Here is a 27,554-nt window from a genome sequence, read left to right on the forward strand (position 1 = left end):
CTTCAGCTCAGGTCATGATCTCAGAGTTTGTGAGTTCGAGCCCCACTCGGGCTCTGTGCCGACAGCTCAGAACCTGGAACCTACTTCAGATTCTGTGTCTCCTTCTCTCTCCGCCCCTCCCCTACTTGTGCTCTGTCTCTCTGTCTCTCAAAAATAAATAAATATAAAAAATAAAAAATTTTAAAGTGGCTCTTGAAAAATAAAAGTGAGATATATTTATGGGGAAAAATTGGTGATACAGTGATATGTATTATAAGGGCAAATAAAAGTTGAGAAGATAAATTTGTAGGGTATCACATTAATGTGTGAATCAGGTAGTAGAACCACTGAAGTTTTGGTGAAGGTAATAAAGGAAAATAGTTAATAAAGGAAAATATTTCCATTAATTGTTAGGTCTTGGTGTTTGAGTGTGTGAAAAGGGCCTGTAGATTTCTATACTCACCCGTTTCAAGTGGTTTTTAGCAAGTTGCTATGTTTTGCTGTGTAGAATAGTATTTATTTTTTTCAAATCTTGTCAGATGTGAATTAGGTAAGCATATTTGAGTAGCTTCAACATATTTTTTATTCGTATGTATCAGAGTAATAAAGACAAACTTAAATTCAGTTTAGTAGTTATATGTATATTTTTTTTCAAAAATAATGAAAATTTTTATGTCTGTATTAAGTTTCTTTTGGTATGATGTGTTAGATTTTTGAACATTTTCCCTAGAAGACATATGCATGATATCTATTATGGGCAGTAAGCTTTTGTTGTATTGGGGAAAGCACTTTTGTTTTCTGCTGATTGTAAGCAGATAGTTAAGATTTAGTAGTCTGTCTCCTTAGGTGATGGTAATGTCATGTCATTCATTCAGTAAATTAGCTGAATGTTTAAAAATGCCAAATTTTTATACATTTGCTTATTTCCTCCTTGTAGTTTGATTGTAATATAGAATAGATTACGTGGGCAGAGATGTGGAGGAGGCAGTGTTGTAGCTAAATTCTCAATTTTCATTAAAATTCTTTGACTTGAATACAAGAAATTTCAGCTTGCTCTTTGCTTTTCATACTAGTGTTCATCACCGGTTAATATCGTAAATATATTCTTCTTTGTTTTTTCTCAGTTAGTAGAAGAATCAGAAAAGGAAACATGAAACCTATCCCATTTATGTATTTATTTGCTTCTGTAGAATATCCAGTTGGTAAACGGATTCATATGTAGTTTTTCTTTGATTTGCTCTTTTCAGTACTTACTAGCCTGGTTTGATACTAAGAAGAGGTGTACAAAAAAGAAAGGAAAAATATGAATAAAGAATGAGTGGAACTGGGTGAAATAAATATGCCCAATTTAAGATAGAAGGAAGAGTCATCATAGTCTATACAAAGTCAACTCAGAGTCCCAGAGCTAGGATTTATAAGACTAATGGGACAGAAGTGGATAAATAGACCATAATTTAAATGTTCAGAAAATAGTGTCTATTTGGACTTGAGAATTACTTAAGGATATTAAAAATAGTACAGAGTTGGAAATTACCTTAGGATGTGAAAAGTCTGTGATTATTATATCTTATTACAAAACACTACCAAATTTAATATCTTTATTAAGATTAAATGAGAGGTTTTCTTGGAGGTGTGAGGTTTGATGAATGTATAATGATCTGTACATTGAAAATCTTACATTCAAAGAGTAACCTGAGTTTTTCAAAAATAACTTCAGAAGTATTTAAAAGTATTTTTATAAATATGGTATTAACTTTGTCTTACCATCAAGATAAGAACACTCAAATTTGAATTCAGTACACTTGGGCAAAACTGATAGGGATGCTTTTGATCCCTCAGCAAAAGAAAGATTTCCTTTGAAGAAAAACCTTTAGAAAACTAGTGGAATAGGTAGTGTATTTGACACTTAAGGATTTTTTATTTATGCCACTGAAAATATATATGACCTTGGTCACATGACCGTGGGTATGTAATCTTAATAGATTTCAGTTGGACTTTTAAAGACTGAATACAAAGCTATAATGTATATGGTTGGAAAAGTGATCGTGTGGAGTAGAAATTACTCCTAGGTCATTCCAAATCTTTAAACATTGACAAGAGCAGAGTATTATTTGACTGGCTTGGATTTCAAACTTTTTCTCACGTAGCACGTATTCAAATGGAGGTAGGGATTAGAGAAATGAGCAACAATAGGAAGATAAACTGGGTGTATTAGCAAATGAGAGTAAGATCCTGAATGACTAAACTGGTTATATTGTTTAAAATAATTGTATATTTTACTATTTTTAAATCCTAATTGAAAGTTTGAAAGTTATTGAAATGAGTTACTTGCTACTCATTGATGTAAAGTTTTTAGTCTAGAATGAGACTAATAAAATGACTCATTAATAAAGAATTGGTAGTTTGCTAAAGAAATTTTTATAATTGGGAAGAAAGGAAATATAGTTTTTAAGAATCTAAAACAACATGCAACTCACATTTTAATAGATACAGAGTTGGAAAATACTTCTAAATATGTATTTATATGGAAATACTATGATGGTAAGTCCGTGAAACATATTTCAAAACTGATAACTGCTTTAATGTCTTCTATCTAAACTTGCCATGTCTGGTCCCAATGGTAATTGCAATTATTTAGAACTCTATGTGAACGCCTATTTAAGTGAAAGCTAAGAGTTCTTCATAGGGGACCCGAAAGGAGAGTCTACATTAGATGTGCAATTGTATAAAAACGTTTTCTCCCAACAAGGGCATAATGAGGGCGTCTAGCCTAACCCAGCTAACTTTATTTCACTTTCTGTTCTCTACTACTAGTTGATGGAATGACCTTGGGCAGAATATTTAACTTTAGAACTGCAATATAGAAGTTTATCTTAAACATCTTTCTTACTGGTTAGAAAGATAAGACAAAATTGTGTATATTGAAGGTACTTTGTAATTGCTCAAAATTAATGTTGCTGAAATTGTCAAAATAATGCACATAAGGATTGTTTTGTCATATCCATAGTACTTACATTTGAAAATATATAGTTGCAATAATTTTAATACATTCCCTTATTTGGATGTTCATAAAATAGGGTGACTTAATTTTTCAGTATTGTATGACATAATTACTAAATATGTTTTTAAAATCCTTTTTTATAAAATTTATGGTGCAAACTGGGAAAGAGAAACTGGTATTTAGAAATTATGTAGTGTGTTTATATCCAGGGGATAGGGAAGATTTTCCATTTAATTTTGTGGTAGAGACACTGTCTTAAGTGTACTTTGTATTAAATGTTCATGAATTAAGGGAAATTATCTGCAACAAGTGCTGTTTTTATAATACCTCTATTTAAAAACTTATACAGTGTCATTCTTTGCCATATTTATTAGATCTGGGATTTTTTTTGTGTGTCTTTGGTTTGCCCCTCCTTGAAGGTTTTAGTTTCTTTAGTAGAACTTCTTTTATATTTCACTCAAATAAAAAATGGTAAATGTATATATTGTTGGTTAACTCAAAGAATAATGAAAAAATGTTTTATCTCTTAGAGTAAGAACTTAAAATAGCTTTCATCCTTTTTCTCTATCGTTTCTTCTCCAGACATTCTTTCACCATAGAAAATAGATTCACTCGTTGCTATCTGACTGGGGATATTATTTTCATAACTTGAAAAAAAGGAAAGCTGGAGTGCTAAGGTGACATAAGAAAGGAGGGTGTTAGCATAATCCTACAAAAAGTACTGAATCAAATTTGAGGTCCTCTAACAAACTTCAATCAGTCTTTGCACATTATAGAAATTAGGGTGTGCAAATTCAAGAACTCTTTTTAAAATTGTTTGAAAAGCCTGATTTTTGTTACTTTACAGATGTTCCATTTAAGCAGACCTCCTCCATAGCCGTAGCTGGCGCCGTAATTGGAGCCGTCCTTGCCCTTTTCATCATTGCTATCTTTGTGACTGTGCTGCTGACTCCTCGAAAAAAGAGACCATCCTATCTTGACAAAGTGTAGGTAACTTTTTTGCTTGTGTTCAACATTCAGTATGAGTCAGTCTTTGTATCTATCTTTACGGCTACTCGTATGTAAAATGTCTGAGGGATGAGAGTAAAGACACTGTTAGATCTTTGTGAGCTGACCATGGTTTAATCAGAATGTACTATTTTGGTCTATAGTGTCAAGGGGCTGTTGGAGACAAATATATTAGACATCATTCCAAATGATAACAATGATAAATTATGTTGTCCTGTCTTCTGAATTAAAAATGCAGGTCTTTGAAGAACTGTGCTTGAAAGAGAGATTCAAAAAAATCTTAGACGTTTAATTGCATCTCCAGATTGTATATGCCAGTCTTATGTATGGATAGATCTTAACCTTCAGCCGCCAAGAGCTATCAAATACATTGAGTTTTATTTATTTTTTTTTATTAACGTTTATTTATTTTTTTGGGACAGAGAGAGACAGAGCATGAACGGGGGAGGGGCAGAGAGAGAGGGAGACACAGAATCAGAAACAGGCTCCAGGCTCTGAGCCATCAGCCCAGAGCCCGACGCGGGGCTCGAACTCACGGACCGCGAGATCGTGACCTGGCTGAAGTCGGACGCTTAACCGACTGCGCCACCCAGGCGCCCCGAGTTTTAAAGCTTTTTTTTCTTAAACAATTTTGGTTTTGGTGAATTACAAAGTGTGCAGTTTGTTCACTTAAAGAGTAAGCAATGTTTTGGGCCAATCATTAAGATAGAATTATAAAGCAGATATTACACTTTGCTGTAGAATCAAAAGACAAATGTCCCAATTCATTTAATTCCATCAACAGCTTTGTTGCTTTATCTATGGAATGTGAATAATATTTTCATATTTTTCCTACTTACCTATAGTTGTGATGAGTAGAATATAATAATGTTGTTTATGAATCATGATGTTTTATATAAATGGTAGTATTATGTGGTTATTAATATTTTCATATTAGGAAATAAGTCTGTCTCTCAAAGAATATATTTCTTCTGTCTTCATAAATGCTGTGTGTGTGTGTGTTTGTGTGTGTGTGTGTGTGTGTGTGTGTGTGTGTGTGCGCGCGCCTTTCTAATCTGGCACAGTTATAGCATAGATCTTCTTGGATTAAAGACATCTGAGTGTTAGTCTCAGCTCTGTCATGATTAAAGTAGTGGTATGATCAAGGACAAGTCACATCACCTCCATGAGCCTCAGTTTTCTCACCCAAATGATTGATGGTTCCTTGGAGCTATGACTTTGCTGTGATTTTCATGACATGAAAAGAAATAATTACTTTTAAAGGACTGTAAAGTACCTTTTTAGTGAACACCTATATCACTGGTTCTTTAATGTTCATAGTTATAATAATTTATAGTTCCAATAACTTTTATAGTTCTTTAATATTTCAAGAGTAACTAGCATTTGGTTAACTTTATTTTAGCTCCCAAATTATCTCAGGCTTTTGTGTAATTTCAAAACATAATCTTTATTTGTTGTTTGAATTCTGTTCATTTAAAATGTTATTTCATGTCCACATTGAGAAGCTATTAGACCACAGAGAATTTGTAATTACTTTGGCCTCTATGGATTTCATTCTCTTTATTTTTTACTATAGGTAACATTTTTGTTTGATTTAATAATCATAATTACTGTAAATTAGTTACCTGTGAACTTCAAAAGTATGAGAATAGATAAAAAAATTATTTCCTAAAATGCAGAGAGCCACAAGATATATTCTATTTGTATTGTGACAACAATGCTTAAATACATGAAAATACAGGTTTTTAAAAATGGGTTATTTTGGCAAAAATACATTCCTTAAGGATGTAATGGCACCTTGGTTTATTTCAGGTGACAAGATTTATAATGGTCTTTAGATTCAGAATCCTAATTTACATGATGAATATTCTAAGAGTGACCATGGCTTTTGAAAATTAGTTTTGATGGGGAACCTTGGTGGCTCAGTCAGTTAAGTGACCAACTTTTGATTTCAGCTGTGATTGTGATCTCACAGTTTGTGGGTTCGAGCCCCGCGTTGGGCTCTGCACTGACTGTGTGTAGCCTGCCTGGGATTCTCTCTGCCCCTCCCTTACTCTCTCTCTTAATCTCTAAAATCAACCAACAGACACACACTTAAAAAATTAGTTTTGAAAGTATTTCAAAAATGTAAAAGTGTTTTCATTATCATTTTAAGATACAATTTTTTTAATTTTATGACATTTTGCCTTCCATTGCACATGTTTGACTATGTTTAATACGATGGTAGGTGTAGTAATATAATAATATAGTGAGATGGAAAAACATGCAATACTTAAGTAAATTGGTCATGGATTAGGTCACTTGCTTAGTAATAATTTTCAAAAAATGCTTCCATTTGAGTTTCCTTCTTCAAATGAATCAATTAGATGAGTTTTAAATATTAGAACCTTTAAAACCTGGTTTTTTCCTCCCTGTATGATAAAATATAACAACTGAATTAAGCATATACACTAATATAAATATTAGTGTGAGGAAAATATCCTCAAAAATTAAGAGAACCTTGATAGCCTCCTCCCCTCCCTTGTTTTTATTTGTTTGTTTGTTTTGTTTTTGCTAAATGTTGCAATCACATGTTTTAACATTTTTAATGCAGGATCGACCTTCCACCCACACATAAACCACCTCCTATGTATGAAGAACGATCTCCCCCTTTGCCTCAAAAAGACCTTCTATATCAGGTATGTGTTCCTGATTACACTTAAAATAAAATGAAATAAAAAACACTCAGCAATGTATATTATTTGATATTATTTAGTCATTATACGTTAAATGTAGCATAGTAATACATAATCATTTCTCTGCAACATTTAAAGCATCAAATTTTGCCTACAAATTGGTAAGAAACGATGGTATAGACAGTGTAGATAAGACAAATCAACACTTTATTAGGAGTACAGATTTTTACTAAAAGCTTATGCCCAAAGATTTATTGTTAATAGTTTATTGACATGCATATTCATTGTAAAGTATGCATCTTTATATAAAATAAAAGAAAAATCGAATGTCTTTGCTAGGATATGATGAAGAGCTTTTAATCCTTGGAGTATGTATTTAACTTTTGTTTCAGTATACTCAAAATCTAAATTTTAGCGTTCCTTTATTTAGCAACAAAAGGTTTATATTCCAGTTTAAAGTTCTGGATATGAATATTGGTCCCCACATTAAGTTTATGATCATTTTAAATTTTCTTTTGGGATCAGTTTACAATAATTCATGTGAAAGTATCAATTAAATGCGTCTATCTCATATTCTCTACGTAGATTAATAGGCTGTCCTTGGGAAAGTTGAAATCATCGGGTATTTGAATATTTTTCTTCTTAGTGTTAGTTGTTCTGGTTTTGTTTTTTTCCATCTAGCATCCAAGTAACCGATTGGGACCCTGACCCTATATTGGGGTTTTATTCCCTGTGGAAACATTCTATAATATTTTTCCCCTAAAATATGTTTCTGTCTTCAGCTGGAATAAAGCAAATTATTTGCCCACCAATTAATTTAATTTGGTGGAAAAATTCCAAGGGAATGTATCTGTTCAGACGTTCTCAGCTTTCTGTGCTCAGTTCAGCACAGGTACTAAGATGTTCTTATCTTCTGTGTCTTAGTTGACCACATGTTCAGTCTACTGCCTGAGCATGGGGGCAGGGAGGAGCATTCCCTGGCATGTGCACTCATTGCCAGTGGGCACCAGGTTTGTTGTCACACACAAGTTTGGGGTCTTTGGGTGAAGACATGCTATCTTCCCAGACCTCTTGTTTCCATGTAGAGTATAAGCTCACATCTCTTTTGGCAAAGAAATGAACTTGACAAGTACTGTGAAATGTCAACAAAATATTTAGCTAGAGCTCTTGCTAACTGCTACAGAAAGGCAGCTGTCTTCTTCTGTTCACAAACCTAGTAATTAACCAGAAGATTTCCAGATTAGGTTTTGGGAATTTTTTAAGAACATGGTTAGTAATTTTCTAGGACAACGCTAACTACGCATAATTTAGTTCTTGTCTATAAAACCAGTTGATTATATAAGTTGTTATTATTTAATATCTTCAAATTAAATATTTACAAAAGCTTATAAATTGGAAAAAAAATATTGGGTTTAGGTCATCATGGGACCCGGGTTTTAGTTTAAAAAATATGACTTTTATATCTGTAGTTGTTTCCAAATAAACACAAAAGGAAGATTTTTCTTGGATGATTTGAGTTGACAGTGCTAGAAACTATAGTTTTTAGTGTCCTTGGAATTAGGGAATGCTTCCTGGCTTTTTGAGGTAGAAGTTATGAAGCAGGTGATGAAATTACTCACTTGGTGATTAGAATAATTTGATTTGTAGTAAATTGCATACTCAAAAGCATAAACCTAGGTGGAAATGAAGTTATAGTGGAAAAGTAACGGGAAGTTTACAAAGAAGACTGAAGGGAAAGCACCTGCAATGAATAACAAACATTGGACTTTGGGAGTCAGAGACTATGTGGTAACATTGTGACTTTTTCCTCATCTGTGAAATTGAGCAGGTAAAAAATGTGACTGTTTGTTTCCATCTTCTAGCTATAAAACTGATTCTACAAACTATTGCCGGGGGTGAACTAGTTGCTGTAATTTTGCTTAAGAGAGTTAGAACTTGAATTGGAGATGAAATAACTCCCCAATTCTATAAAGCTTTTAAGAATAATTTAGGCTGGGGCACCTGAGTGGCTCAGTCATTAACCATCTGACTCTTGATTTGGGCGTAGGTCATGATCTCACAGTCATGAGACTGAGCCCTGCATCGAGCTCTGAGCTAAGTGTGGAGCCTGCTTAAAAGATTCTCTCTCCCTCTCTCTCTGCCCTTATCCCACTCATGCGCATGCACTCTCTCTCAAGAACAAAACAAAACAAAAATCTTTAAAAAAAAATAATTTAGGCTAAAATCATTATCCATCAGATAACTTGTTATGATTCACGCATTATAATGTCTATATGTTAATTATGTGGCTGTTTGTGTTTTAATTAATGCTGTGATATCAAAATGTAAAATACACAGAGCCGTGTCCTGGTTACCAAGAAATCTGTAAGTGTGTAATTACTATCTGATCAGTTTCATACAGTGATAGCATGTTGCAATACTAAATGCCTTGGGATTGTTCCACTTCTCTGGGTGTCTTGTCTGCTTTGAAGTGATGAGGTAATTCCTGCTTGAAGTCATTAGCCCTCAGCCTTCCCAAACAGGCCTAGTGAGGGGCGCCTGGGTGGCGCAGTCGGTTAAGCGTCCGACTTCAGCCAGGTAACGATCTCGCGGTCCGTGAGTTCGAGCCCCGCGTCGGGCTCTGGGCTGATGGCTCAGAGCCTGGAGCCTGTTTCTGATTCTGTGTCTCCCTCTCTCTCTGCCCCTCCCCTGTTCATGCTCTGTCTCTCTCTGTCCCAAAAATAAATAAACGTTGAAAAAAAAAAATTTTTTTTTCAAACAGGCCTAGTGACCTAGGCACCTAGGCCAGGCTCCCAAATGCCTCCATGGCTTTAAGGAAGACAGTCTCATTTATTCTACCCATCAGTGTTCTACTCTTGGGAAACCACAGAAAGAGACACCTCCTCAGTACCCACATTTGTACACCTTGTGTTGCTTTTGTGGTAATAGTACCAACACTCATCCTGGGGAAGGTTTCCTTTCAATGTATGTTAGGAGAATGAGGCCTGGTATTGTGAAGAGGCAGTGTCCTTGGGTGGGAACCATTACTGCAGAGAAGATGCATGGAGGCATGCATAAGTATGAGGGAAATAAAAAAGAATATCTTACCTGAAGCAAGGAGTAATTGAGAAATATCCCCAGCTTGTCATGTATTAGGTAATAATCCTGCAGAAGTTGAGTCTTCATTTGGGAAAGAAATATTAATTAATGGCTTTAAAGTATATTTTACCTTTTCATTATGTTTTATGAACATTATATAGGTAATCCATAAGTATGCTCTTAGAACAACAAAAACAAATACTACAGAAATTTATAGTCAGCTGTGAAAGTTCTTTTTTATTACTCCATCACCAAGTATATAATTTCCTTCTCCAGCTATCACCATTGTTATGAATTTAAATATTCTCCCAGACTTTTTTCCATAAATTTATTTTCATGGGTGTATCATCCATATTTACATCTATAGCTAGGTTTGTTTTGCCTTTTTTTTTAAACACAAATGTGATCATAGAATACATAGTGGTCTAGAAATCGCTTTCCCACTCTATTATAGACCAGTATTTTTCAGAGTGGCCAGTGTTGTTTATAGTTGTAGGGGGCTCCTTTATCTCATTCAGCTTCAAATCCAGCATGAAACACTGAACACTGATATAAAATTTCTTTGTATTAAACAATTTTGGACAACACATACTGTTCTATGAATAATGCTGTATTTTAGCCTTGTTTTGGGAGAGTTGTATACTCTGATGTGAAAAAATATTTCCCAAACCAACGAAAATGATCAAGGGATCATTTTCAGGAAGAAATATGTAACTAATACAGTTTGATTTCTGACATGGAAAAAATCTGGATGTAAATGTAAATCTTTTAGAATGCTCTGTGGTTCAGCCTAAAATAACATTTATTCTTGGAAAGTTAGGTCTAGTAGATTGTGTGAAATAGATACTATTACTTGACTTTACTGAGGATCATAACAGGATTTCATTCAAGCAAGAATATTATAGGGAATGTGGCTCTTGAAGTTATTTTCACAATGCTGACATATTATTGAAAGCTTTTAATCTCTTGAAATATCATGAGATTTTCTTTTACCCCTTGATAGCCACATTTGCAGAACTAACCATCTGTCAGATTACTTCGGTAAATTTTTAATTTTAGCAACCTTGAAAATGTTTTATGAACAGTATTTCAGGTGTTGGAATACACAGATCAATTTTCATGATTTAAGAAATTCGTCTTATATACACATATAAATATGTGTGTATGTGTCTTAATATTCTGTGTTATTAAATGGTATATATGCATAAGTACTTGTGTAACTGAATTTTAGGCTGAACTTAGCTGCCTTTATTGTGGAACACCATTTTGACTTAAAAGAATGGCTAACAAACCATGGTCATTTAAGCTTGAGTAATTTTGCAGATATTTTCTCACAAATCAATGAACTGAACCTGTCGCTCAAGGCAAACAACTCACAGTATTTGTTGCCAATGAAAAATTTGAGGTTCCAAGTAAAAATTATAATTTTTATAAAACTTATATCTGTAACCATGGGATTGATATTAGTGGGGAAATTAATGAATGTTGTTTTTATACTGAATAGTGAAAAGTACCAATGTTTGGAATATCTGTGTAACTTAGTGAACTAATAGTTTCCAAATGACCAATGTATGCTGTTATAATCATGCATGCATAAAATATCCAAAGTATAAGATAAACGTATGGATTTTCATATAGGAGAGTATGAAAAGTTTCAGATAGCAACTAGCAACTAACCTTAAGAAACTTCCAGTTGTTGAGTTTTGGTATAGTATCAAAGGAGAATTTTCTCAATTATCTTAAAGAAGTATTGAAGTGTGTCTCCCCTTTCTAGCAGTGTATCTGTGTGAGGCCATTTTTTTCTTCATGCATTCAACCAAACAACCTATTGGAACAGAGTAAATGCTATAGCAGATATGAAAATCAAGCTTTCTTCTTTTGACTCAGATATGAAAAAGATTTGCAAAATGTAAAAAAGTATAATAAAATGCCACTCTTCTTGCTTATCTTTGTTCTGGAAAACATGGTTATTTGCTCACATAAAAGATGCTATTTGTATCATACTATTATTCTGTTTAAATGAATTAAATATTTTTAAAAATTTCATAGTTTGGGGGACCCCTGGGTGGCTCAGTCAATGAGCGTCCAAATTCAGCTCAGGTCATGATCTCGCGGTCCGTGAGTTCGAGCCCCGCGTCGGGCTCTGTGCTGACAGCTCAGAGCCTGGAGCCTGTTTCAGATTCTGTCTCTCCCTCTCTCTCTGACCCTCCCCCGTTCATGCTGTGTCTCTCTCTGTCTCAAAAATAAATAAATGTTAATAAAAAAAAATTTTTTTTTTTTAAATTCATAGTTTGGGGCACCTGGGTGGCTCAGTGGGTTAAGCAGCCGACTTCAGCTCAGGTCATGATCTCACAGTTCGTGAGTTCGAGCTCCATGTCAGGCTCTGTGCTGACAGCTCGGAGCCTGGAGCCTGCTTTGGACTCTGTGTCTCCCTCTCTTTCTGCCCCTCCCATGCATTCTTTGTCTCTCTCTCTCTTTCTCTCTCAAACATAAGTAAACATTAAAATGTTTTTTTTTTAATTTCATAGTTTTAATGTTTAAGATGATAAATATAGTTAGCTCTTACCCATGTAAATGAAAGTACTTTGGGTTCTCAAAATTTTAAAGTATAGAGGGATCCTGAGGCCCCAAATTTGAGAACCTCTACTGTAGACCTTAAGCGATATAAAGGCAGGGATCATGTCTCCCTTGCTTAGTACTATAGTCCCAGTGCATAACACCTTGCTTGGCACGTTGTAGTTACTGAACAAAATCTTTTTGAATGAATAAATGGAAGAATCAAACACCTCTTTATATTCTTCTCAGTCTGTGACCATGTTTGTGTTACAAATTCTAGAATAACCCTATCCCAGAGACATAATTATGTTCCAGTATATTTAATGTCAGTATATCTAATATCAGTGTACCAGATATCAGTATAGCATGTATGAAAAATAACAGATGAACAAGAGACTCTATAGCAATATTCTAAAACATTAGCAATGATTATGTAGTAGACTTCTCCATGAATGTTATGTCTTATGTTATATTTTTCTGTAGTTTCTAATTTTTCTGCAGTGCTTTTTCTCCCCTCTGTCAGTGACCTTTTAGCATAAGAAAATAGAGATCTGTTGAAACCTGAATTACTAACCTGGAATATTGTTAATCAGTCAAACCAGTTATGGTAATACTTCAGCAGAATTTACTGTCTTGGGAAATTAAGATTTTCCCCCCAATAATTCACTATGATATATCACATTCTTTAGTAAATTTTTATAAATGTTCATGGCAGAGTGTTGGTAGGAAAGAGTGTTCCTATTTATTTTTTGAGTACATAATGCATACAAAAAAATGTAGGGGCACCTGGGTGGCGCAGTCGGTTAAGCGTCCGACTTCAGCCAGGTCACGATCTCGCGGTCTGTGAGTTCGAGCCCCGCGTCAGGCTCTGGGCTGATGGCTCAGAGCCTGGAGCCTGTTTCCAATTCTGTGTCTCCCTCTCTCTCTGCCCCTCCCCCGTTCATGCTCTGTCTCTCTCTGTCCCAAAAAAATAAATAAACGTTGAAAAAAAAAATTAAAAAAAAAAAAACAAAAAAATGTAAAAGGGTATTTTCTAAAGTCTCCCTCCCGTTCCCATTCCTGTTTACCCTATACCTCCTACAGAAAATCACTTTTATACATTTCTTGTTTGACTTAATAAGGTTTGTTTAAGCATAGACAGGGAAACATACATGCACACATTTTTTTTTCTTTTATAAAAGGTAGCTGTATGTACTGTTAAATATTTTGCCATTCCTCCTAAGATATACTGAAGATCTTTTTTATTGGGATGCAGAGCATTCTCATTCTTTTTTATGTCTACAGAAGATTCTAATTTGCATATATTACACAGTTTGTAGTGTCAAAATATTTTAATAAACCAATAATGCTGCAATGAATAGCTTTATATATATGATATTTGTATCTACCCAAGTATAATCTTCAGTATAGATTTTTTAGAATTGGTCTTGCTGTGTCAAATAGTAAATGTGTTTATACTTTTGATAGATACTGTCAAATTATCCTCTATAAATATTATACTATTTTGTACTCCAATCAGTAATGCTTGAAAGTGCCTGTTTCTCCACATCCTTACCAACAGCATATGTATTCCACTTGAGTATTGGTGATCTGATAGGTAAAAAAATGTGTGTGTATGTAAAATTATAATTTTGCACTCTCATTATTAGTGAGTTTTATCATCTTTTCAAGTGTCAAAAAAGCCATTTTTTTCCTGCAACTCTCATTCTTTTGTGTGCTTATTGAACAAAATTATGACCATTTAAACATTTTATAAGTAGATATGAAACTTTTTTCTTTTAATTCCAGGATGAGTAGTATATATACATTGCTTCTTGATATCTAAATTTGTGGTACAGAAAGTTTAGGAAGATGAATCTTATATTTCCATTGATTTATATTATAAAATGGGATAAAAATGAAAAGTTGTTCCGACTAGAGCAAATGTTATCAAACTGTGGTTTTAGAAACATGGTGGTCCTACTTGTTAGCAAGTTCTAGAGTTGGATATGTCCTCCAGGTATCTTAATTGCTACCAATCATGCCACATTTCATTTAAGGCTTTTTTGAACCTGTCCACCTACTACTACTGTATAGTTTTAGACATTTTCATTACTTCCTTTCAAACCTCATCTTTCTGATACATAACTGCCATTTTGCAATAATATTTTTTAATAAGCTGCTTTTGTTAATTATCATCGATGGTCTGATTTTCTCCCGGGATCTCAATATTTTAACATATATTCAGATGCTACCAATAGCTATAGGCTTTGGAGTCAGGGAGAAGGAAGGGAGAAAGATGACAGAAGAATTAACATTTTTCATCCAAATTAGAGAAAACTATATGATGCAGTGGACTGCTTCAGGTAAATGAATACTGAGTATTTCCTAGCATTGTTTTGCCCTTGAGTAGCAAAATGTTTACATCTTGCATATTGCCTCCAGTTAATAGATAGTGGCAATTATTGAGACAAGTAGTCAAAGAATTGTAGGGCCGTGTTCTCGTCTGTGAAGGGACAAAGTTTTGTGATCAACAAAGCTCAGATGAAATAATGACATAAACTAATCATATTGAAATAATATATTCAAAGGAAATATAGGTGCAACATTTGAAGTATAAAGGATTGATAGTTTTACTAAAAACTCTTACTAATCACTCTTATAAATGAGAAAAAGATAAACCTACTTTTAAGATTTTATGGGGATTAATAAATTACCATATGCTGCATCCTTAGACCATAGAACCTTAGAACATGCCTGACACATAGTAGGTACTATGTGTTTGCTGTTATTAAAAAAGAAACCGTAATTCTTTTTTTTTTAATTTTTTTAATGTTTATTTAATTTTGAGAGAGAGGGAGAGACAGAGCAGGAGTAGGGGAGGGGCAGAGAGAGAGAGGGAGACACAGAATCCGAAGCAGGCTCCAGGCTCTGAGCTGTCAGCACAGAGCCTAATGCAGGGCTTGAACTCATGAGCCATGAGATCATGACCTGAGCTGAAGTCGGCCACTTAATTGACTGAGCCACCCAGGCGCCCCCCAAGAAGGAAACTGTAATTCTTAATAAAAATATTAAAGAGATATTGCTTCTCAGCCTTTTGGCTAAGATCAAGTGTAAAAATATTAAAGAGATCAAGCAGTGAAATTATTTCAGAAGAAGAATAAAACTAATAGTACCTGATTCATGAAAATTCAGCATATTTTTCTTTTGGAAATTATTATACTTTTATTATAAATTTAGTAGGCTTAAAGTGAAATTAAAAAGTATGGTGTCTATATGTTTTGATTCATAGTTCTATTTTATTTTTTCTCTGTCACTCATTTATCAAACCAGTATTTCTTGAGTACTTCTTATGTGCCAGTACTGGGAATACTAGTTAATAAGACAGATGAAACAATTATTGCCTTTATAGAGCTTATATTTTAGTGACAAATAGACAAAGCCTATGATGACATATTTTTTCCCTTATTTACTTATTAAAAAAAATTTTTTTTAATGTTTATTTATTTTTGAGGTAGAGACAGACTGTGAGCAGGGGAGAGGCAGAGAAAGGGAGACGCAGAATCCTAAGCAAGTTCCAGGCTCTGAGCTGTCAGCACAGAGCCCCATGCAGGGCTCGAACTTACGAATCGCGAGATCATGACCTGAGCTGAAGTCAGAGGCTTAACTGACTGAGCCACCCAGGCACCCTTCTTTTTTCCCTTTTTTCAAAAGAACTTTATTAAAATTTATTAGCTTTATAATTGGTACAAAACAGACTGCATATATTTAAAGTGTGAGTTTGATACATTTTACATATAATACATAACACAGTACACAAATATGCATACATATACACAGACTGGGAAAACATCACCACAATCAAGAAAATGGATTTATCCATCATTTTCAAAAGTTTCCTGATGCCCCTTTATAATCTTTCCCTCTCTTCATTCCCCTGTTGCCTTTCCACCTCCCCAAGGACCCAACCACTCATCTACTTTCTGTCTCTATGTATTAATTTACATGTTCTTGAATTTTATGTAATAGAATCATATGGTATGTTTGTTTGTTTGGTGTCACTTCTTTCACTCCCCACAATGATTCTGATCTCTGGTTCCTTCTTGTGTTGATCAGTAGTTTATTCCTTTTAAACAGTTTATTCCTTTAAAAATTTTTTTTTCAACGTTTATTTATTTTTGGGACAGAGAGAGACAGAGCATGAACGGGGGAGGGGCAGAGAGAGAGGGAGACACAGAATCGGAAACAGGCTCCAGGCTCTGAGCCATCAGCCCAGAGCCCGACGCGGGGCTCGAACCCACGGACCGCGAGAACGTGACCTGGCTGAAGTCGGACGCTTAACCGACTGCGCCACCCAGGCGCCCCCAGTTTATTCCTTTTAAACATTCCTTTTAAACCTTGTAGGGCATACTACATTTTATTTACATTTACCTATTGATGGGCATTTGCATTGTTTCCATTTTTTGACTATTATAAGGAATGCTGCTATGAATACTTACGTATAAGTCTTTGTGTAAATACACATTCTCATTTCTCTTGAGTAAACATCTAGGTGTGGAACAGATGGGTCATGTGGTAATTGTAGCTTAAAAAGTATAATTTAAGAAAGTGCCAAATTGTCATCCTGAGTAGCTTTACCATTTGTGTTCCCACAAGCAGTGTATGAGTTCCTCCATACCCTCACCACCATATGTTATGATCAGACTTTAAAAATGTTAGATGTTCTAATAGGTGTGTGGTGTATTTCATTCTGATTTTAATTTGTATTTTCTCCCTAGTTACTCGTATGTGGAACTTTTTTTTTTTTAATTGCTGACTTGTCATCCATTTAGCTTCTGTGGTGAAATCTCTCTTCAAATATTTGCTCATTTTTTTATTGGATCATTTTCTTATTGTTGAATTTTGAGAGTTCTTTCTATATTTTGTATTACGGACTGCATGTTTTTGTCCCCCTAAAATTCATATGTTGAAACCCTAACCCCCAGTGTGATGGTATTTGGAGGTGCGGCCTTGGGGAGGTTTTAGGTAATGAGAACCCTCATGATGGGATTAGTGCCTCATAGGAGGAGATAAGAGGAGAGCCTATTTCTTTCTCTGCTCCCTGGTATGTGAGGATAAAAGATAGTCATCTGCAAACTAGGAAGAGAGCCTTCACCAAGAACTAAAATCTCACACAGCCTAGAACTGTGTGAAAGAAATGTTCTTTAAACCACTTAGTAAACATGGTAAGTTGTTGTAGCAGCCTGAGTGGCATAAGACAGTTTTACAAGTCTTTTGTCAGATATGTGATTTGGAAATATTTTCCACCATTCTCTCACTTGGTATTCTCTTAACTGATTTTTGAAGATAAAAGTTCTTAATTTTGATCAAGTCAATATTTATGCAATGACAATGTGATACCATGCTTTCTCTCTGCAATGGGGTAGAGGAGGTAATACTTCCTTTTTTTTTAGTTGTTATTAAGATCGTTAAAATATTTTTATGATACATTACTTTATTTTTCCTGTATAAACTTCATGATCAATTAGAAAATTTATTGAATTAATTTAAAGATAGTAGTTTTCCTTGGTCACTAGAGTTCCTTCAGTAGCTAGTATCTTCAGGATAAATACATAGTATGAGCAATTCTCATCTCAGGAATGTGGAAACTAGGAAGACTTGGCTCCTCTAATAGTATTTCATGGCCCATAGCACCTAAGTAGCCATTATCTTTTTATATATTCTCTTCATCTCTGTATTAAACAGTAATTATCACAGATGCTTGATAAAAATTTTTAAATGGGGCATAAGTGGTCCATGAAAGAAAAATATTTTAGAGTCATGCTTGCTGTTAACTTATTTTTAGTAGAATCAAATGGGATCTAACAATATTATAATTAAGAAGGTTGTGATGCAGTTACTTTGACTTGCTGTAAATTGTAGAAATAATCTGTTTATTTTAGAATTACTATATACATGTAAACCAGCACTGATCTGGAAAACCTGGATTGAGGATTTCGAAGTGATAAAGATTCTGAGTTTAATTACATTTCGGCATTTTTAATGGCATCACTAGCTATCAGTGTATTAATTATGTGATTTTTCAGAAAGGACTTGAAAACTTCTGAGCTCGATTCTCATTGCTGTCTGTATCTGATTTGTAGCTGAACTGCCTGAGTTAGGACTGTATTTAAGAAAGGAAAACAAAAACAAAAAATTGAGGTATATAGTAGTACCCTCAGAGCTATTTCTAATACAGACTGAATTACTTTATGCAGTTTAAATGATCAAAAAGAACTGGCTTCATTCTAGTCACCAATATTCAATACCAAAAAAAAAAAAAAAAAGTAGATGGTTAAAATAAAAGAATTAAAATGTTGGCCTTTTAAGATATTCTGAGCAATCCAGAGGGGAGAACATCTAATTCACACCTTTTCATAAAACTTTATAGTATAATTCCACTTGGTTCTTTCTATGTTATAAACATCTCATCTTCTTTCTTCCTTTTGAATCCTTAGCTCTGAGTTTTAAGAACTGATTCCTTATAAAAATTATATAATCACTATCTTTGCTTAAATATGTGTATTTGTGGTTCTCCCATTTTTTTACTTTCCCAATTATAAGCTCTTGAGAATTGAAAACCATGATTACTGTTGTCTTTGTAACCTTTCTTGAGATCTAATAAACTCTGTACAGGGGCTATTCAGTAATTGTTGAGTTGTGGTAGTGAAATTGTTTATGAAATCAGTTTCCCAGGCTAGCTGAGGACAATTGCAGAAATCTGGGGGGAAAAGGGAAGATACCATAATTTGTATACAGTGTCACCTCATCCTTTCACCTGTAGAACACCTAGAAAATTTATTTTAAACATCTTTAAAATTTTTAGCCAGTTCATCATTATTTTTGAGCAAAATATGTAACAAGGTACCAATCTGTAGTATCTTAGCATTTCCAAAAAAGTATCACTATTAATTCATAGTAATTAGAAATGAGCTTTAACTTTTTAATGTTACCACCAAAATATTTTTAAAACACCTAATAAACCATGTTGAAGTCTGAAGCATTAACTCAGATGTAATACTAAACTTCGGGGGAAAAAACTCTTAATGGCTCAATGCTACTTGGGAACTCAGGCAAAAAGGTATTATCCTAACCATTGATTTACTTAATTTTTTTTTCTTGGTTTATAAAGAATTAAATTTAGACTATTCGTACTTGAGATATAATCAGAACATGAAATCTTGAGTGGTTTATTTGAGACCTGTGTTAAATTCACACTGCCATCAGGGAACTATAAGTCTTAATTAGGGGTGACTCTTGATTGACTCATGAGTTAAGTAGAAGTAAAAGAACTGTTGAAGTTAAATGCATTAATCTGAGTACTGTGAAATTTCCTCCCAAATTTTAGAGGACCTAATAGTTACCTTTATTTAAAAGCTCATGATTTCCTTTATTGGAAGTGATTCGTTTTTAAATATAGAAGTCAGGATAGAGACCTAAGTTATTTCAGTTTAGCTTAGTTTAGTTTTTTATTCACTCGTTTTTTTTTTCTTTAAAGAGAGCAAGAAAAAGCACTTCTAATAGGGAGCAGGGGAGAGGGGCAGAGGGAGAGAGAATCCCAAGCAGGCTCCGTGCTCAGCATGGAGCATTATGTAGGGCTCATCCCATGACCCTGGGATCATGACCTGACCCCAAATCAAGAGGTGGTTGTTCAACCAGCTGAGCCTTCTAGGCACCCCGGAAGTGTGTTATTTAAATGTTCAGAGCAAAGCAACTAAGTTGTTTTCAGAGACTAGACTTTTTCATTACTTGTGAATTAAATTTTATATGGACATTATCAATCTAATTTTACTTTGAATTTGGCTACTTAGTCTTGATTTTAGTCCTGCCCAATTTTTTTTTGAAGTACTTTTGATACGTTGCGCATAAAAAATTGGCAAAAGCTCCATATGGACTTTGGAGAGAATAATGTAAATGCTATATTATTTAAGTTAAATGTTACCCCTATGCCTAAGCTTACAATGTTCATTCATTCATTCAGTGAATTATGGTAAGCACTACTGAGTGATTTTTTTTTTCCTGTTTTTTAGACTCTTCCTTTAAAGTAGATTCAATTATGGGAGTCCTTGGTTAAATTAAGCTGACTTAAATGGAAAGTTGCTTTAGGCAGCTACCTTCATATTGTGATGTGTGCAATGCCAGTGAGGCCTCGATGCCTGCCACATTCTTGACTTCCCAGCAGAGAATAAGAATGGAGATTAACAATAGAGGCTAATTTACTAATATCTGTTACTACCCATTTGACATGAAAAAACTATGGGGAGACTCTCTGAGGCTATTGATTATTATCAAAACTATGTATTGGCATAGCAGTATATACCAGAATTTCCAGGATGATCTTGATTTCACACATATGTGCCCTAATGTCAGTATGTAAGTGCACCTGTTCCAATTTTGAGGCTGCCGTTGGTCTGAGAGATTTCCCTAGTACATGTGACAGCTCTGTTATTCCCGGCCTTTTCTCCAGTTCTTTAATAGCCTCCTTCTCCATTCCTGATCATTACAATTCAAAGTGCTTTCTTCCCATAATCAAAATGGCTCTTACATCTTAACCTCCTCTAAAAATTCTTCCTAAGCTAATAAGAATATTTAATTTAGAATAAAATATACCAATGTGAACTACAGTAAAAGTACTTGTATTGTGATAGCTACTTTCCAAAGTATAATTGGAGACAGTAATCTTATTTGGAGAACTCTAAGAAATGGAGGGTAACCCAGGTTCTAATTTTGTGATTTGCTATGAATTATTTATTTAATATTTTTTTATTCTGTTTCATAAAATGGTAGAGTAGTGTCATGCAGGGAGCAAGAATTCCTGTCCCCTCAAAGGTCCTTGTAGCTGGACTAAGAATCAAATTGACATGAGACAGATTAACAGGAGAAAATAAAATTTAATAGCATACATGTGAGGAGTCTACACAGACATGGAAATTCCAAAGATAGGCAAAATGAGGTATATATGTCATCTGAACTAAGGAGAGAAGGGTATAGGGATCTGCGACTTGAAAGGGAAGAAATGCAATTTACAGGAAGATGAGAAAGAGTTAATGTTTGGTAAACAAATATTTGCCCTGCCGTATAGATGGGTTAACCATATAACATTTATCTCTGGTAGTAACTCCTATTCTGGAAAAACTGTACAATTTAGATTCTTTTATGTAGTTAAGGGAGGGGCAAAAGTTTCTCGTGAGCTCACGGGGTCATGATTGCCTTCAGCTCATAGTAACCCACATGCCAAAATGGCCCATCTCAGGACAGCCTCCTCTCCACCCCTACGCTAGAAAACAGCATAAGATATTTTTAGGAAAAACTAAAAATGAGTAATTGATCACTTCATTTAAAACCAGTTCATTTCATGACAGGTTTACTGAATATTTAACATAATTTTGATTGCTTTTGAATCTAGCCAGATATCTTAGATACAATTAGAAAGAAAATTTTCATTAAAATATAAATTTATGTTTGAAACCTCTTACATTTGAAGAATGCATGTTTCGACAAACTAAATGTTTCTAAAGAGTTGATTGGTTAAAAAAAAAAGAACTTCTGGATAAAACACAGGCCATAATTTTTTAAAAAATGCAACAAGCTAGAAATCAGAAACACTAAATTCAGTTCAACATGCTTATTGTTTTAGACGTCTTTAAAATGCCAAAAATTAAGAAATTTTAGAAAACCTGGTGGAAAAACATTCAGAAGAGTTTGTTTGGGTAGTCAAGACCACAGTTTATCCAGGGGCGCCTGGGTGGCTCAGTCGGTTAAGCGCCCGACTTCAGCTCAGGTCACGATCTCGCGGTCCGTGAGTTCGAGCCCCGCGTCAAGCTCTGGGCTGATGGCTCAGAGCCTGGAGCTTGCTTCCGATTCTGGGTCTCCCTCTCTCTCTGCCCCTCCCCCGTTCATGCTGTGTCTCTCTCTGTCTCAAAAATAAATAAACGTTAAAAAAAAAAATTAAAAATAAATAAATAAAGACCATAGTTTATCCTTGATTGAGTTAACTTTAGTCATTTGACCTACAGCCACTAAATTACTCTATTTTCTTATATATGAGTATGGGAATCTTTCACCCAGTCTGTCTTGGCAACTTGTCAGATAACTTTCCATAGTTACAAGCTACCATAGTGCAAATTTCCTGTTCCCAGGCATTATAATAAACAGAATTACCACTTTCTTTCCCCAGAGACACGTTTTCACCACTGGTTTGGTTTAGTTTGGTTGTGGCATGATTCTAATTCTTTTTTGTTGATTCTTTGGCACATATTTTCAACCAAGATATCTGTTCCCTCAGTTTCATATACAATAATCTTCCTTTGTTTGCTTTACTGATTTTGCATAATTAGAAATATGTGCAAGGCAAGCAATTAGCCTATTGTTGACTTCATATGTTTTGGGTTTTTTTTTTTTTAATATATTGTTTGCTGCTATTGGAGAAGTAGGTTCTCTACCTATCTATTGGAGGAGTAGGTTCTCTATCTCAGTTCTTTTCAGGCAGCTGGGAGTGACTAGGACAGTAAAGTTTTCTTCCTGCATCTTCTGGGCCTTGATTGTTTTCAGTTCAAAATAATCTGCATCCAAAATGGCACATTTTTGTCAGCCTACCCTTGGCCCCAAGTTCATTTAGCATTTCTATGATTGCATATTGCTTTTCTGGTTTTGTGGTTTTTTTTCCACAGAGCTAAGCTCCATGATTATCTCCTATTGTTCAATTGATTTGGGGAGTGTAATTTCTCTTTGTAGTTTTAGAAAACAGAGCTAGGACCAGAAGGTGATAGGAACATAGATTTGAATACTCAGTGTAAAGAAGATCTTTCCAATAATTAGGTCTATCTGATAATGGGCTGATACCTCAAGATGCCATACATATTTCCTAACTGGCCTTGTCTAAAGGACTCAGCTATTGTCTTTCATTGTTATGTTATAAGATACATTTGTGCACTGTGAATAAAGTTTAATTTTAACACCTCTTCTAGTCTTTTCTCTTTACTCTTTTTACCCCTAAAAAAATAATACAGGTGGTAGATTAAAAACTAACATTGCTGTTCCTTGGGACCAATGTTCGACATAGGTATCTTAATGTGATTCTGAGTACAATATTTAACTATATAATTGATTAGTTAGCTAATGAGTTATTAAAAGCACACATGTTAGAGGTAACCAACTCTCTTCTATACATGTTTTCGAGTATAATTACAAGGTCTATTGGTATTTCCAGATATTATTGAGTCTTTGTGAAAAGCAGTTTGACACAAGCAAAAATTACTTTAAAATGTTTCTTTTACCTTTTGTTTTTTAAAGAAGAAAAACGTGTTTCTTCTGTAAATGCAAATTATACATTGTTTTATGGTTGGTTTATAATTATAACTGTTCGCATAGATACTAAAGCTTGAAATATACTTTGAATGATATCTCTACAGCAGCTGTAACTACAATGAAAATTAGATGAGATCTAAAACTTGCTAACTGCAGAATATTTCATGCATATAAGTAACTTTGGAAGAATGAGAATTGTTAAAGGTCTTTAAAAGGAAATACTTAGCTTTATAATGATTCCTATTCTAAATTCATTGGCACTTACAAAAGGTAATAATCTCAGTTTCAAATGTTTGGCGGGCAGTAATTATTTAGGTTATCAATCCTGTTTATTAAAAGAAATGCCATGTAAATGTATTTGTTTGAAACATTTTAAATGCCTTATTACTGAGGTATGTGTTCCCATGGAAACCACAAATATCCCTTTAGAAAAGTGATATAAAATAGTGGCTTTACTTTTAAGTAGAATGTTAGAAACTGCAGGCTCTATTCAAGGAAAGGTAGCTACAAAGTTGAAAATTTTACTGTGGTTATATACTGCTGAGATATGAACTGCATATAAAACTGTATAATCAACCATATGTGCATGTGCACACACACGTACCAAACATATGAATTGTACTAGAACACAAAAACATGGAACATAAAAGAATAAAAAGTGATCAGTTAAAACTCATTAAAGTTAAAAATGTTTGGTCTTCTAAAGATACCATTAAGAAGACAAAGGAAAACCACAGACTGGGGGAAAATATTTACGACACATATATGAGACAAAGGAATTGTATCCAGAATAAAGAAGTCTTGCAATTCAATAACAGGAAGACAACAACCCAATTTAAAAAAAACAAAAAATGGACAGAAGATTTGTATAGACTTTTCATCAAAAAGATATGCTAATGGACAATTAACATAGGAAAAGATGCTCAGCATCATTAGTACTCAGAGAAATACAGATTAAAACACAGTAAAATGTCATTATACTCCCATTAGATTGGCCAAAATTAAAGACTGTACTAAGTGTTGCCATTATAATTAATAATTCCTACTTTTATAAGTCTTTTATATTTAATTATATAAAAACAATTTATACTTAAATTATTTTCCATTTTTGCTCTGCTAGTTAATTTTCACTATTTTCTGTTCTTATGTCTCAAAGTACTAAATGTAATTAAAAGTCCAAATCCCCAAAATTGTTCTTGGACCATATTCTGTCACCCCATCCCCATTAAAATTCTTATATGCAAAGGATTTATAATGAATATGTGATATGGTTCTTAGCTCCACAAAAAGTGATTCACGTGTATATTTTTATTTTAAAGTTCTCCATAATTGAGTAATCCTATTCTTAAGGTAGTTTTTTTTTTTCCCCATAACTGCCTATGATCTACATGGTACTTAATTTAAAAAAAAAAAAAAAAAAAAAAAAAACCAAAAACGAGGAATGTGACATTAAGCGTTACCTAAGTTGCCAAGGAGGAGAGTTGTCAGGGTATCATAAGGCAATTATGAGTCATTGCCCTGGAGTTGAAAACACCATTTGAGGTCTCGTAGCTGGAACTCCCACTCAAGACAAAATTTCCTTTAACAATATCTAAGAAGGTAGTCATCCAGCCTCAACTTAAAACACTTGATTAACAATTCACTACTTCACAAGGTACTATATAGTTCACTTTTGATAGCTAAAATTGCTAGAAAATTAGAAATCTAGCCTCCTTTCAACTTAATTGGTCCTGATTCTGATTTCTATAATTCTTAAAACTCGTCAGCATTTAAAGCTACATCTATTAAGAACATATTTCTTTTAATCCAGATGCTTTTCATATGTACCTCAAATGTTTACAACAGCCCTTCCAGGAATTGTTTTATAGCTTTTCCAATATTTAAAGTTCTCTGATTTGCTCTCTCTCTTTTCTAAAACTGATTTGAATATTTCCCAGTATTTTCAGCTGTTCCTTTTAGGATATAGTTTGTCTTCCCTCCCTCGTCCCTCTCCTCTGAGAATACAGTCAAAATTCAGAAATTGGGATTCCTTAATACCCTGAACTGATGTGAGAAGTAGGTAGTCAAAGTGATATGGCTCAAAATAAGTAAAAGGAGATGTCAAGACTTAGTTGGATTATCAAAATCAGTGATTGTAACATCCATGTTTCCATAATTGAAGACAATCTCCTACTATTTTCCTTATGTGTCACATCAACTTTTGTGTGTGTGTGATTTTTACCTTATATACTTTACACTGTGTAGATTTTCAGATAGTGGGCACATATTATAAAAGTTATTTCTAAATAAGAAATTGGAACTAAGAGAAAAAAATTAGATTGGGCTACAGGGAGGAGCAGTTATTGAGAAGAGAGGTAGAGAAAGAATGAACATGTATCTCTAGTAACCTTGGAAGGGTGTGGAGTAAAAAGTGGAGTAGGGAGAAATGTAAAATATGTATGGATTCTAAAGCTTTTCAAACACAATCTGGTGACATAGGATGTGTTATATTTATGAAGTAATTAGAGTTTCCAACCAAATTGGTGTCCAAGGGTTGTTGGTCTGGAACCACATCGACCTTTTTTCTAGTGGTGAAGTGCTGTCACTTGGATGTCATTTCTTCCATTTAACCCAGAGAGCCCAGTTCACTGGCAGCCAAATCCACTGTCACTCTTGGCTTGCAGAGAATAGCCACCACGGAACTCTTCAAGGATGCCAGAGCTCCCCTCTTGAATACATTTCATGCAGAAATTGGTCAAGAAAATGTTCTCATGGGGCGCCTGGGTGGCTCAGTCGGTTAAGTGTCTGACTCTTGATTTCAGCAAGGTCTCGATCTCAGGGTCATGAGTTCAAGCCCTGTGTTGGGCTCCACACTGGGTGTGAAGCCCATGAAGTGGGGTGTGTGTGTGTGTGTGTGTGTGTGTGTGTGTGTGTGTGTGTATTCATTCATTCTCAGGACCCTCCTGGAAGGTACAGTTGAGGGGTGGTTAAATAGGCCTTATGTGATAAATCTACTTTAACACTGGTCTCCTTTAGCCTCTGGATACTATTTCCTCTTTGGTATCTCAAGGAACTTTAGAATTTCACCTTCATTTAGTATAAGTCCACCTTTAGACTTGGATTTCAGTCATCTAACTGAGCTCTTAGAGCTACTAGTGGCCACTCAAATTAGTATATTGAATCAAGAATTTTGACTCAGTACACCTGTACAGGCAAATTTTATTTGGTTCCTTATATTCCTTCCACCTGACCCAAACCCTTCGGGTCTATTACCAGGTAGGTTCTGCAGGTTTTTGTCTCTATAAACTGGCAAAATCTTGAAATTTGGGGGAGGGGGCACGCTTTGTAGTTTATCCTAGGGTACATTGATATAGAATATTAAACAATTCCTTTTAAAAAAATAACCTCTTTCTCTGTCATATGCAGCTAAAAGAAAACTTCTTAGACACTTAGAGCATTCTGCCTAGAAATCTCCTTAGGCAAATATACCATTTCATTATGTGTATAATTTTTTCCACATGATCACAGGCAACAGTGCTGCTAAACTTTATCCCACTATATAATAGGATTCCCTTTCCTTCAGCTTCAGTAGCATTTTCCTAAGCTTCCTTTAAATGTGTGCCAAAAGCCTTGAAGGCCATTAAGCTTCCTTATTAGCTCTACAGAGCCCAGCAGTTGCCTGTGTCTTGCTCCTAAAGCTACTGCCATGCCAGATTTTGTTATAGCAACACCCTACTTCTAAGTACCAAAATCTATCGGTTTTGTATTGCTGCATAATAACTCACCCAAACTTAATGGCTTAAATGAGCAGCAGTCATTTATTACTATCATGTTCTGGGATTGATGAGGTGCCGTTAGGTGATTCTTGCCCAGGTTTTCTCACAAAGCTTCAGTCAGTGGTGGCTAGAACTGTAGACCTCTGAAAGCTCATTCACTTGTCTGGTTCATGGGGG

At 34.5% G+C, this 27,554-nt stretch overlaps 1 protein-coding gene across 2 annotated transcripts in view; it reads left to right on the forward strand.

Annotated features, from left to right (window-relative positions):
• Positions 1-27,554, forward strand: part of NECTIN3 (nectin cell adhesion molecule 3) — a 127,936-nt gene that overhangs the window by 70,169 nt on the left and 30,213 nt on the right. Inside the window, exons 6-7 of one of the 2 annotated variants that reach the window (XM_040484444.1) lie at positions 3,828-3,966; positions 6,582-6,666. In XM_040484444.1, coding sequence (XP_040340378.1) covers positions 3,828-3,966; positions 6,582-6,666 — 224 coding nt within the window. Of the gene's footprint in view, positions 1-3,827; positions 3,967-6,581; positions 6,667-27,554 lie in introns of those variants that run through there. The other variant, XR_005793280.1, reaches the window with a different exon arrangement.

This window comes from Herpailurus yagouaroundi, unplaced genomic scaffold, assembly GCF_014898765.1.
Source record: "Herpailurus yagouaroundi ecotype Mexico unplaced genomic scaffold, PumYag 162, whole genome shotgun sequence".
Lineage (NCBI taxonomy): Eukaryota > Metazoa > Chordata > Mammalia > Carnivora > Felidae > Herpailurus > Herpailurus yagouaroundi.